General features: G+C 39.1%; 1 protein-coding gene across 7 annotated transcripts in view; it reads right to left on the bottom strand.

The window, feature by feature from the left end:
• PPP1R12A (protein phosphatase 1 regulatory subunit 12A) overlaps positions 1–13,187 on the bottom strand; it is a 91,525-nt gene that overhangs the window by 6,206 nt on the left and 72,132 nt on the right. For 4 of the 7 annotated variants that reach the window (XM_083699069.1, XM_083699073.1, XM_083699074.1 and 1 more), the window contains 8 exons: positions 12,204–12,322; positions 10,905–10,970; positions 9,513–9,529; positions 7,662–7,788; positions 6,531–6,635; positions 3,079–3,126; positions 1,846–1,896; positions 2–132 (listed from right to left, as the gene is read on the bottom strand). In XM_083699069.1, coding sequence (XP_083555195.1) covers positions 2–132; positions 1,846–1,896; positions 3,079–3,126; positions 6,531–6,635; positions 7,662–7,788; positions 9,513–9,529; positions 10,905–10,970; positions 12,204–12,322 — 664 coding nt within the window. Of the gene's footprint in view, position 1; positions 133–1,845; positions 1,897–2,559; positions 2,591–3,078; positions 3,127–6,530; positions 6,636–7,661; positions 7,789–9,512; positions 9,530–10,904; positions 10,971–12,203; positions 12,323–13,187 lie in introns of those variants that run through there. The other 3 variants (XM_083699072.1, XM_083699071.1, XM_083699070.1) reach the window with 3 other exon arrangements.

Here is a 13,187-nt window from a genome sequence, read left to right as displayed (position 1 = left end):
CAAGTCCACAGAATGTCGATGCCTGCAGGCACCTGACAGCTTGGTAACCACTCTGGTCAAGGCCCTATTCTCAGTCAGCAGTCGCTCATTTAAATGCCTCAAAGCCTGAGCATGCTTTACTTGAAATGTATTCTGCAGGAATCAAAGAAACAGGAGCCAATGAGAGAAATGCAATTGTGGCATGTTGAAAAGGTATCACAGGTGAAGACAACTAAAAGAAAAAAGAAAGAGATGTAAAGATAATCCTTTCTTTAGCAGCAGATTGTTCTGTGTGAAACTAAGAAACTACCTAACTATATATAGGAAATCAGTGACTGTGCAAAGGCTGGTGCCAAATGTGTTGCTCTGCTTTCTTTTAGACCACATCAGTGGGCTGAGAGTGGGGGGTTGTCGTCTGGGCAGCCCAGGACCTCCATACACAGTGCCCAGGCTTGAGCCCTGGAGAAGTCACTTTGGTGCAGCAAAAACAATGCAGGAAGCGCTGTGATTTGACTTCACCCCGGAGGGGCTGCTGGTAGCATTTCAAGCATTAAACAATCTGGGCCCAAATCCCTGTGTCCCTATATGACTACAGTGGAAGTTCTGTTTCGAGTGTCTCAAAAGCCAAACGTTTCGGTTTTCTAACGCCAAAAACCTGGAAGTAATTGCTTCCATTTTCATATGTGCCTCGGAAGTCAAACGTGTTTTCAAATTTTCTCAATGGATTTTGCTGACTACTCATTGCGCCTCAGTTTTCGAAAGTTTTGGAAGTCAAATGGTCTTCCGGAATGGATTACATTCAAAAACTGAGGTTCCACTGTACTAAGATCCTCAGATGACTGAGGATTTTTTTAAAAAGGCAGGAAACAAGAGAGAGCTCACAGAATCCTTTTTGAAATTATACCTATATTGGTATCTGGACATCTATATGCTATAATTGCTGATGGGTGCCATTTCAAGGCTGCTGAAATGACGCAGAAACTAAGACAACTATCTGCCTTCTCAGTCTGGTTCTTCCCTGTCCAGGAGTCGGGAGGGAAGGAGAGCCTATCTGCCTTGTTATACTGAGGCTTCCTTTTTTATTAAGCCAATCAGCGTCTTTCCAATGGGGTGTAGGAAGAAAGTCATATTGTGACTCAGGAATCAAACATGCCCATCTCTAATTTGCATGTACATATGTGGTGTGTGTGTGTGTGTGTGTGTGTGTGTGTGTGTGTGTGTGAGAGAGAGAGAGAGAGAGAGAGAGAGAGAGAGAGAGAGAGAGAGATGAGCAGACAGACAGCTTATTTCTTCATTAGGTCCCTGTAAATTAAAGGTTGGATAAGAGAGAGAAAAACCAAGTGATAGGTTTAGAAATTTTTGTGACCTTAACTTCACTCTGACTGTAGCCTAAAGGAAATACTACCCTTGATGCGAAGACTGTCTGATAGCAGAGGAACCTGTATTTTCACAAATCAAAGTACTTCATTATTCAATTTAAAAATGTTTTGCCTATACTTTAAACACACACACTTGGGAAAAGTATAGCCATATTCAACCAATATAGGCTTTTGTTTTTTAATAGAACCATATGTCTCAATAGTATCTGAACCAACTCAGACAATCTCAGGTAAAAGTCCTCTACTACTGTAAACAAAACTGTATGGCACAATATTCTATCCTTTACAAAAGCTGCATTCTATTAGACAGCTTTCGCATGAGCTGTGATTACATGGCTGACCATGTAATAAAAAGACATTGAAAATCAGAAGAATGTTATTCTGTAATTTGATGCACTCCTAATCAATACATAAAAATAAGAATGTGCACACTGTAACCTATAAACAATGCTACTGCCCTAAATGAAAATAGTTGAAGCACGCTTACTTTGAGTTCCTCTTCCATTTCAGATATCCGCCTTTCTAGAGCTCTTCTTTCCTACAGAAAACCATTTGCATTAATAACACAATTTGGATATATATTTTAAGCATCATCTCTGTAGAGCAATCTCAGATTTTGAAGATTAAACAACCATAAGCACAGTGAGGACAAGAAACTTGCGAGGCCAGTGATGTGTAAAAAAATACTTCGAATTTAAAATCAAGACAACAGAACTAATTTTGGTCAAATTCTACCAGTTAAATACATTCTTTATATAAAGTTGATCAGGCAATAGTTTTTGTAACATCAGTTGGGTATTACTCCTTTAACTGTATTTTGTGGTAGTTTAGCACACAAGAAACACAGAAAAGATAACAACTGCCTTAAGGAAAAGGAAGCACAAAGCATTACGTTCCACAGACAGGCAAATGTTAGTTTGCATTCTGTACTACACCCAAGTAATACTAATCGTGTGTGTGTGTCCTAGTGCATATTTTGTTATCATTCATTGGACAACAGGTCTTAAAGCTAAAGTATTGCTTTGTGTTAAGACAATGCGGTGAGTCTCATTAAAAAGCAGCGGCTGTATCCAGTATCTGACATTCAAACATTTTCAAAGTGTGAAAGACAAAAGCAAATTGCTACAAGGTATACATTCAACAGTGTTATGCAAAACAAGCAGCATCAGCTGAGGTGTGTAAAACTTTGGTTAGATCATACCGCTGCGAGGATACTGACTCTTGTCGGTCACCTTTCAGATACAAACCATTTGAATTTAGTTTAATCATAGTTAAGTGAGTTCCTAAACATATTTTACCCAGTTTTAGCAATTAATTTCAAGAGCCTAGTACAGTCATAATTCATTTTGGTCAGTCTGTCATTCATTTAACTCTCTGTGATAAGAACCAAGTTTCGTTAAAAAAACAAAACTTCTTTACTTGTAGCAGTGCTCAGTTAAGTAACAGTGAGTTAACCAATTTAAGCCATTTCCACCAATCGTATATTTTTAAAAAGTTTCCAGACCAAATCCAGCGCAGAATTTTAAATTTAACAATTTGATTCTTATTGCTCTTATATCAATAAAGTGCATCCCTTGTGCACACACAGTCTGTCCAGAAATCTAATTGCCTAACTAAATTGTTGCAGTTTGTTCTTTTTTGCATAATGCTTCCCAATTCAAATTATTATTTTATAAGATTATATAAACCTAGAGGACCAAAAGCCCAGGAAAAAACTTACCCTTTTTTCCATTTCTAGCAGAGACCTATCAGCAAATCTTTCCTGCCTCTGAAATAGATAAGTGATCACACGCAATGTCACTCACAAGAAAAATAAAGGAGGTAAACAGACGTGGGGAAAATACAATTTAGAGAAGTATTGTTGCATTACCAGTGGTGGGTAGAATCCAGACTAAATTTGACAGTGAAAACGACAGAACCAACTCATTTCTAAGGGAATTAACATCCACTATGTCTGAATCCAACCCAATATTTATTCATTTTTTTCTGTAACATGAACTTCAAAGAGTGCCTGAAATTCATGGGCACTCTCCGATTCATAGGTTTGCTGAGTATAATCTCAACATGAAACCATAAATACTTTTTGGGGGGAAATAGAAGATAAAGAAAACTATGAGGTAGGTGCCAGAAACATAGTTAATAGTATTCAACATCATATGCTATCCTTTAATAAATGGATACTGATGATCTATACACACATTTAATATAGATTTCTTGCAATGGAGATCAATGAAGTACAGATACAAGGCCAGAGTTACATTTACTAATAATTTCAAATAACACTATAACACAGAATGTGGCCCATGTAGCTAATCAGATCAGATCTCCAATGTATCTGGAATGTCAAGAGTGAACATGAACGAATACACTAAAGGGTCTTTATAAGGATATGTGCACATTCAAGCCTCTCTCTGCCTGTTTTAGTACCGTATTTCTCGCCCTATAGGACGCACTTTTCCCCCTCCAAAAATGAAGGGGAAATGTGTGTGCGTCCTATGGGGCGAATGCAGGCTTTCGCTGAAGCGTGGAGAGCGAGAGGGGTCGGTGCGCACCGACCCCTCTCGCTCTCCACGCTTCAGGAAGCTATCAGCAAGCCTGGGGAGCCCGCAGGGCTCCCTTGGCTGCGGACAGCAGCCTGCTGCCCGGAGTGCGCCAAAGCAGAGCGTCCCACGCTTCAGGCAGATATCCGCACCCTAGGGAGCCCTGCGGGAGTTCCCACAGGGCTCCCAAGCTGCGGATATCATCCTGCTTGCCCGGAGTGCGGGGCGCGCTGAAGCAGAGCGCCCTGCGCTTCGGGCAGATATCCGCGACTGGGGGGGGGTAATTTTTTCCCCTTTATTCCCCCCCCCAAAAAAAACTAGGTGCGTCCTATGGGCCGGTGTGTCCAATAGGGCGAAAAATACGGTAGTCATTAATCAGGTGGCTGGAATAATCACTTAACATTTCCCATCCTGCTTCTAAACTTGTTCTCAGGAAGTTTCTGCCATCATATATCATCATATATCAATTTCAGTTAATAGAAGTTGCTGCTCAAGGACAAACACACTGCTCCTTTTGAAGGTATAAGCTTAAAATCAGTCTCTATCAGCAGCAACTTCCTAACACTCCATCAACTCACCACCTTTTTACCCATATAAGTTAATGATTATTGTTCACTTTTATGAAGCAGTAATACTAGGGATAAAACTTGACACCTAACATTAGCTGTCCATTGAGAAGGGCCAGATGGTTTGCAGGGGGAAGACTTCCAACTCATCTCTACAATATCAAGGACACTGTCTTCCCATCATAATCACATAAATTTTGAAGTCGTTTATGCAGCAATTAAAGCAGAAATGTTCAAGGGTTAAAGACTAGGCCTTGTTTGGACATAATGATAACTATGGTATAGTGTTGAATGAGCCTGCTATGCCTCCACCTCCAGTTTTCACTTCCAGTTTTCACTAACCACAGCTTATCATCAAATCCAAACCTGGGCAAACAGCGGTTAGCATCAACCACAAGTCTATCGAAACAAGCCAACTTCAGGCCGTGGTTATTAAGAAAATAGCAAATTTCCCTAAACCATTCCTAACAGGTACCTGAGTGATCATTCTAAAGATTTCAGTGTCAAGACAGTGAATGAGCTAGATAATTTTACTCCAGATATTATAGTCCTACATTGCCCCCTTTTCTTCACATGGTAACATGTACTACTTCCTACGCCACCAGCTCCACAGATAAATTTATGTAACCAGATCATATGCATATTTACAAAGAAGCAAGTTCCACAGTGTTCAATAGAGCTTATCCAAAGTTTGTGTTCAGAAAGTAAGAGACAGAGAGAGGGGAAGAAATTACTCTGGATCAGAGGTTGAATAATGTGCTTTTTCAGGTCTTTCTTTCAGGTTCTCCCTGTTTTAAAGTAGACAACATTTGCTGAAGAACAGTAGTCTCTCTTGTATCTATTTTGCCTTCGTTATCTTTTGCTGTCTACAAAAAGAGCTGAGAGCCATAGTGAGGCCCGTTTACTTTGCTGCCCAAAGCTGGGATCCCAACTTGGGATTCTCTTGAGCACTTGAGGACCCAAGGAATTGGGGTTGTAAAGAAGGATGAACTAATTACTCCCCAGCCCCTTTGTTTCACTCTCTTTACAATCCTAGGCCCTGCATCCACCAGAGGCAGAAGGATGAACAAATCAGTTTGGGCTCACTACCTCCTTCTCTGTGTCATGCCATTAGTGGGCTCTTAGCAACCCAAAACCATGGAGAGAAAGGCAGCAACAGCACAGCAACAATGATGAAAGGGAAGGAGGCTTCAGGCGGCAGGTTGGGGACAGGTGGGAGGGGCAGCAGATCCACACACCAAGGACTGTGCCGCTCACCTCCTCCTCCATCAATATAAAATAATAATTTACAACTTTGCCCTATGCAAGTTGTGTATGAAATACCATTCTGCACACTTAAACCTTTAAAATGTATAAAAATTCTGCACTTCACATTTCATTTTTCTAGTTTGCCACCTCACTGCATGTTATTGCCTGAACTCCACCTAAGAGACTCAGATTCCATACACTTCCAAGAGCGCTGGTAAAGCCCAATAGAAACCTTCAAATATGTGAAACGTTCAATATTGATTTATATTTCTAATAGAACTTTTGTGCCAGGTTTATAACAAACAGAATTAAAGCATGATGTTTAAAAGGAACTATTAAAAAAGAGTGTTTCCATCTCTTTGGAAAATGCAAATCTGATCCTTGGTGACACACATTTTACTGAACCTACATATGCTTTTTCTGTGGTGGCGCCTCATTTATGGAACTTCCTCCCTAGACATTGGACTATTGGGCAGCCTTCAAAATGGCTTTGGAGACCAATCTGTTCTGTTTAGCTTTTAACAATGATGGTTTTATTAAGGTTGCTGCTAGATTTCAGAGTATTACTAGATTTGTTACTAAATTTCCTGATAAAATATTTTTCAGGCCAGCAAAAAATTGAAGGATTCTCTAATTTGTACTTATTGCTCTGCCTGTTATTTTGGCATTTTATTGTTTGTAATCTGTTTTAAACCGTATTAGTGATTAGTGATTTTATTTGTTATATGTTTGTAAGCAGCCTAGAGAGGATATCATATAAGGCAGCCTGAAGATCCTTTGAAGAAATAAAATTAAATTGAGAGTTTAGAAATACAAACCTGAGTTGCCTTTTCCAACTGTAGTTTGAGATCCGTCAGTTCCATGTTGGTATCATGCAATTGTGCTTTCAATTTTTCATTTTCAGCTACAATCTGTTCATAAAGCTAAGAAATATGCAATACTTTTATAAATCATGCACTCCTTCAATCTTCTATTATAACTGCATTTATAAATTGATAATTGTAGAGACATAAAATTTAAAATAGGATTAGAAGGGCAGTAGGCAAGGAGCAACTGTTTAGATTTCTGGGTTCTGTGTATGGCTGGGTGATATATGGTTTTCAACATTGTGATATATCACCAGCTAAACACTGAGATATTCCAATATATCACAATGTCTGAAATAAGGATTTAGCCTAACTTCTATCCTCTAAGCTCTGGAAATCTCTAGGTTCGATTACTGCAATGTTTTATACGCAATGCTGCCTCTGAAGATAGTTCAAGAACTTCAGCTGGTACAGAATTCAGCAGCCAGGTTGCTCACTAGTGAAAGACGGCTTGAGTTTATTACACTGATCCTGCACTGATTGCCAATTAGTTTTCAGGCTCAATTCAAAGTGCTGGTTTTGACTTATAAAGCCATAAGCGGTTCAGGACCACAATATCTCAAAGACCGCCTCTCCCCATAGGAACCAAGCTGGACCTTGCAATGATCAACTTTCTCCATGCACCACAGTCACCTCTCTCCATTCATGGAAGCAAGAGACATTATACTGGTTCAAGTACACATTCCAGTTAGGCAAAAGCACTAGAGAAGGGTGAAGGGCTGGTGAGGAGGAGCATCCTAGGAAAGGGGTGTAGCCTAGAGAGGGTCCAATGGGTGACATAGGGTGGCCTTGTGGCTCACATTCAGCCCTGGGCCTGAAGTTCCCCATCCCTGTTCTAAATGAGAAAGGAGGTGGGGTAAAGAGGCCATGCATTTGAAGTTGCTTTACAAATAGCACCTTAACAATGGCCTCAATCAAAATTTACCTCAAAACCAATACCATACAGCTTGAAATTGCATCTTATAGTCCCCAGAGTGTATGTATGCATATAATGTCAAACTGAATTAAGAGAACCCTACAGAATGACTTCACAAACTTGTAATAAAGTCATCTTGTTAACACACAACTCATGGGGTCAGATACCTTTTTAAAATCTGTTGTATCTTCTTTTTCTAGCTTGCTGGAATATGATTTGCGATCTTCCAAGTAACTGTATCCAGTCCGTCCTAGTACTGAATCGTAACGATCTCCTGATGATCCTGTGTCATATCTTCCAAAATAGAATACAAGTTCAGTCACTCACAGCTCTATTCAGAATTACAACAAACTATGGCCTGAGCTAGCTCTAATTTAGAAACTAAGTCACAGTGGCTTCATTTGCACATCAGAACTGTCTGCAGTTAATTGTGTAGCATGCTCACGCAGGTGGCTCCTCCCCTAGCGCGAGAGACAAATCACAATCCCTGGTGTACTGTAATGTCTGAGCTTGGGATCATGATTTGTTTCACTCCAAACAAATCAGAATGTGAAGCCAATATTTGTTCTTAGCTTACCAAGGTGGGGGGACACAGGTGGCGCTGTGGGTTAAAGCCTCAGCGCCTAGGACTTGCCGATTGAAAGGTCGGTGGTTCGAATCCCTGCGGCGGGGTACGCTCCTGCTGCTCGGTCCCAGCGCCTGCCAACCTAGCAGTTCGAAAGCACCCCGGGTGCAAGTAGATAAATAGGGACCGCTTACTGGCGGGAAGGTAAACGGCGTTTCCGTGTGCGGCTCTGGCTCGCCAGAGCAGCGATGTCACGCTGGCCACGTGACCCGGAAGTGTCTCCGGACAGCGCTGGCCCCTGGCCTCTTAAGTGAGATGGGCGCACAACCCCAGAGTCTGTCAAGACTGGCCCGTACGGGCAGGGGTACCTTTACCTTTACCTTTTACCAAGGTGGGGATTGGGGCAACGAAACAAGCCTGATCCCTCATTCAGATATAATGATACATCAAAGATCATGGTTTGCTGTTCCTGCTGGCACTATGGAAGGAGCAAAGCCGCAGTGATTTTCATGTTCATGGGAAACTAATAATGATGGTTTACTGTGACATGCAAAACTGGGCCCTACATGCAAAACACAATTTATGCTATTTTTGCTTAGTTGTCTACTCAAAGGGTTCCAAGATTCAATTTATATATCACTTCACCTTGTTGTACCTCCAGCAACACAACCACAGATATGCTGCCTTGTTGCCATCAATCAGTAACGCTAAAAAGGGCAGCACAACTGAGAACATTCTTCTTTTTTTTCGCCTCAGAGGGTGGAATGCCAACTATGACTTGTCAATTGGGACATTTCATTAACCTCATGGTTTCAACATTCTCAAACTATGATTTGTCAAATTTGAACATTGTGAGGAACGATAGTTAAGCTCTGAAAATGATGATTTGACATGACATCTGAATTAAGTCACTGACTTATTAATATTATAACTCAACTAAAGATACGGTGTGAATTCAAATAATGTATATGCAATCTTCCACTTCTCTCCATTTTATACAAAAGTAAACGTGAACTAGGGTATGATATTATCAGGGAACATCCTCCACTTGGGGACTTCCCAAAAGCTGAATCTTACAGATAAATGGTTAAAATCCCCTTGATTTAGGTGTGGCAAAGCATACAACCTTCATCATGTTTGTAACCAATGAATCATATTGCTTGGCTCTACTGGAACATTTTATAATCCTCAAGATGTCATGGTGCTGCCATGCTGACGGTCAACATGCTAGCATAATAGCAACTCTGTGGACATGTTGAAACTGGATGTAATCTTCTACAGTTTTGGTATTTATGGAGAACTGAGCTGTGGGCAGCTTCTTGCATCGCATCATTTGCAAAGTGCCTTTTTCCATAAAAGCATGCTTAACCTCTCATTTCATTAGCAGCATTAAACAATTAAGAATGTTATCCTTCACATCATAAGGAGAGCTAAACGTGAAGATTACACGTACCTTGAAATGCTTTCACCCTGAAGGAGGAAGAGGAAACAAATATTTTAAAAGACTGCACACCTATGTTTAACAAGCAAATTATTCACAGCTTACTAGACAATTAATGAGAATTTAAAGTAAGCTCAGCAATTAAAATAAAATGGACCATAAAATATACTGTATGGCAGAGGTGTGGAACCACCAGCCTACAGGTCCATTCAGGTCAGCTAGGGGTTCTAATTTGCCCTGGGAGGCCATTTCCCCCAAACCACACTCACCTGCCCCATCCCTGATGTCATATGTGACATCAGGTATATGGCAGGTAAAGGCGTGTCTGCTGTTACTTTGAAGTCCATTTCCAAGCTGTGCATATTGAAACTTATCTGCAAAACAGTCTTCAAAGGAAAGTTCTTTTCAAGTTGTCACCCAATGTCATAACAACATCAGGTGATTGACAGGTGGGTAGTACCACCCATGTGTCAGAACTGACACTTGGGATTGAGGGGAAGGAAGGATCTAGCCCACTGGTGGTATGCAGTTATCTACCCCTGCTGCATGGAATCATAGGCTAGAATCCAAATAGCTAACTTAAATACACCAAGGGATTGGGCGTGCCCAAAGGCATTTTGGACTTCTTTCTTTGAATAACAGACCTTCCAAGCCGAAGAGCATTTCAAAGACTTCTATGATTTCAAAAGTAATTTGCAATGCAGCTTAGGGAACTGCTGTTTGAGTGATACAAGCCGAAAGTCTCCATGGCCACATGAAAGTAACTGCATGTTTGGATCCTAGCAACAATTTGCAGAATCTTCACAAGAACACCAATATTAGAAATATAGACCCCATGTTATGACAAAGTTCTAAAGAGTTAATGATTCTGCCTTCCTGTTCTTTTAGTATTCTATGTATTCCAACTGCTCTCTCATTTTTCAGTGTGGACCGTCCACTATGTGGTGATTTTAAATAAACTTTACACCATTCTTTTGTTTGAATATATTTTGTAGGGTCCACTTAGAGCTTATTCAATTGACATGTTCACATGAAACAGATAATGTTGGCATTATCACAGCAAAATGTATGCAATCTCAGTTAATGCACTATTACTGAATTTAAACAGGATGCAATACCTGTGGGAGTGTAGCTTTTGTAAAATATGGCACTCAAATGAGAATCAAAATGCAAGAGAACAGGGGGAAGGATAGATGGAACAGCACTGCAATATGGAAACAACTTTGTGCGCTATGAAAGATAATCAACAGGTTACGCTTCTATGAATGCCTAATAAAATTAGCACATGATCTCTGAACTTAATGTTTTAACCCCAGAAGATACAATTTTCTTCACAGAACCTTGAATAAAATCGTAGCATAAGATTATGTCTTTTATGCAAGGAAAACAAAACAGAACAATTACCTGTGTTTCTTTTTTATTTGTTCCCTCTTCTGAATCAGATGGGTGTTCTTGTTCATTTTCATCACTCTGAGGGAGGAAACCCATTTAAAATTAGCATATATTTACATTCTGCCTCGGGACAGAACAACTTAGAAGGAGGGCTTCTTCCAAACAACACTTTCAGCCTTCAAACTGCTTCAAACAAGCAGATATAGTTTGTCAGTAACAAAATTCTATCCTAGTTGCTCACCACCATTCACACATTTATACTGGAATATAATCTATGTTTGTACTCTTCTAACACAAAATTTCAACTATTTTTGTCCAATTCTTCAATTCTGGGACAACTTACTGCAATCAACTTAATTTTTTAAATAAAACAATAGACACTCTTTTCCTATAAATAGAGGATACACAGAATCTGTATTTTCAGATTTTATTGGGGCTATTGGGTTGTTGTTTTTATTTTTATTAGGTTTTTTGTGGTTCTATATCTTGATTTTATTTTGTGAACTGCACTGAGACCACTGGGTATAGGCAGTATATAAATAACAACAACAACAATATACAAACAGCAATTTATGGGTGGCAAGTCCATATTAATGTTTAAGCAGTTAACTTACATACAAGAACTTTTACTTAACTACTTTACGGCATCTTATTGCAGCATCTCATTCATCTCACTGTTTCTGATTTAAAGTCACACACATAATCATCCAAGCCCTAATTAACAAAAATTCCTGCTTATCCAATGTATTATGAATTATGTATGAGTTACAATTAATGTCACACATTTTCCATATTACAGGGGGGGGGGGTATAGTCAATGCTTGCATTGAGTAGACCCACTAAAATTTATAGTGATTACTACCTTGGGTTCATTACTTTCAATGTGTCTATCCTAAGTAGAACTTAGTTGGGTACTGATTTTACTTTAAGGTAATGACTAGTAACTGAATTCATAGTTGTCCAAAAAAGCTGTGATATCAGTGATGAAGAAGTCTGTTGTCTCACTAATAAAAATAATGTATATATTGTGGATGGGTTGATGATTCATGAAACAGTTTGAATGTCTAGATCTGACAACTGGGTATAACCACCACACTTCTAAAATGAGATTGATAGCTGTGTTAAGCGTCAGATCAATAGCTTTAAAATACACGAATCTCACCTATGTCTGAAACATAAATCTGCAATATGAAAACAAAAACCCAATTTCTACAGCTTGTTTTATCAACTGTGTTGCCTCAGTTCATTGAATTCTCCCTGAACTGTTTCTAAATACAGATCTATATGCAATTTAAATGGGTTCTTACTTACATCCTGAGTCCAAAAAGAAACTCCTGTAGATCTTCGTTTTTCTCTTGGCCGTCGCCTTTCCCTTATTGATTTTGTCTGTGATTTATCTTCTTCTTTTTCTTCTTCTTTCTTCCCTGTTTCTATTTAAATAGCAATGCATTGAGATTTTAATGAAGTCCAGTAAATATACTAATTTGCAACACATTACATTTCCGTTGTCATTCCTGAAGCAAGACATTCAGGATTCAAGTTTATGAAAATCCTAAAATGCTTTTGAGAATATGGTAAATGTAGATCACTTTTAACATGCCATTATTCTCTTTATACATTGTTCCATCATTTCTAACTGTAATATTTCATTGTAGTATTATATGGATTTAACCTTAAGAATCAAAGCTTAACACATATGCATACATTATGACATCTACAAACACATATTCATCAAAGCAACCAGAGCACACTTATTCAGGTAAGTATTTGTTTAGCCAGAAGCATCAAGAATTCAGCGTGCAACAGACTCTTTCAGAGAGATTTGTGTTCAAATTAGCTAGATTTGCTTTTCTTTGTATGGTAATGCATTTAATGAAATCCAGCAATTTTCAGACCATGGTAAGGTGCCACTTCTGTAAACTAAGATTTAAAGTAACATGTCAGAAAGATCAAAGTTTAACCTTTCGAACTGATTGTTCAGCTCCAAAATGCTTTTATTAACTTATACAAGAATTATTAAGCAGGGCTGCACAAGCATATAACATTCCTTTGCTATCATGCACTTTATCTATGTGTTTACCCTTGAATTAACATAAGAAATCACAAACATCCAGGTACTTGTTAATTCACTGCTCCAGTCTTCAGGGCTGAAAAATGAATCTATATTAAGGCAACACAATACTCAGCCTCACTCTAAACTTTTTCTTTTTTAAAAAAAGTTATTCCTATAACAATTCAAAATTAAAATTTAGAGCCCATGGAATTATGGGAACTGATGAGCAAGTTTAGATTTGA

The sequence above is a fragment of the Podarcis gaigeae genome (assembly GCF_964106915.1).
Source record: "Podarcis gaigeae genome assembly, chromosome: 10".
In the NCBI taxonomy this organism is placed as follows: domain Eukaryota; kingdom Metazoa; phylum Chordata; class Lepidosauria; order Squamata; family Lacertidae; genus Podarcis; species Podarcis gaigeae.
This window is presented reverse-complemented; position numbering and strand designations above follow the sequence as displayed.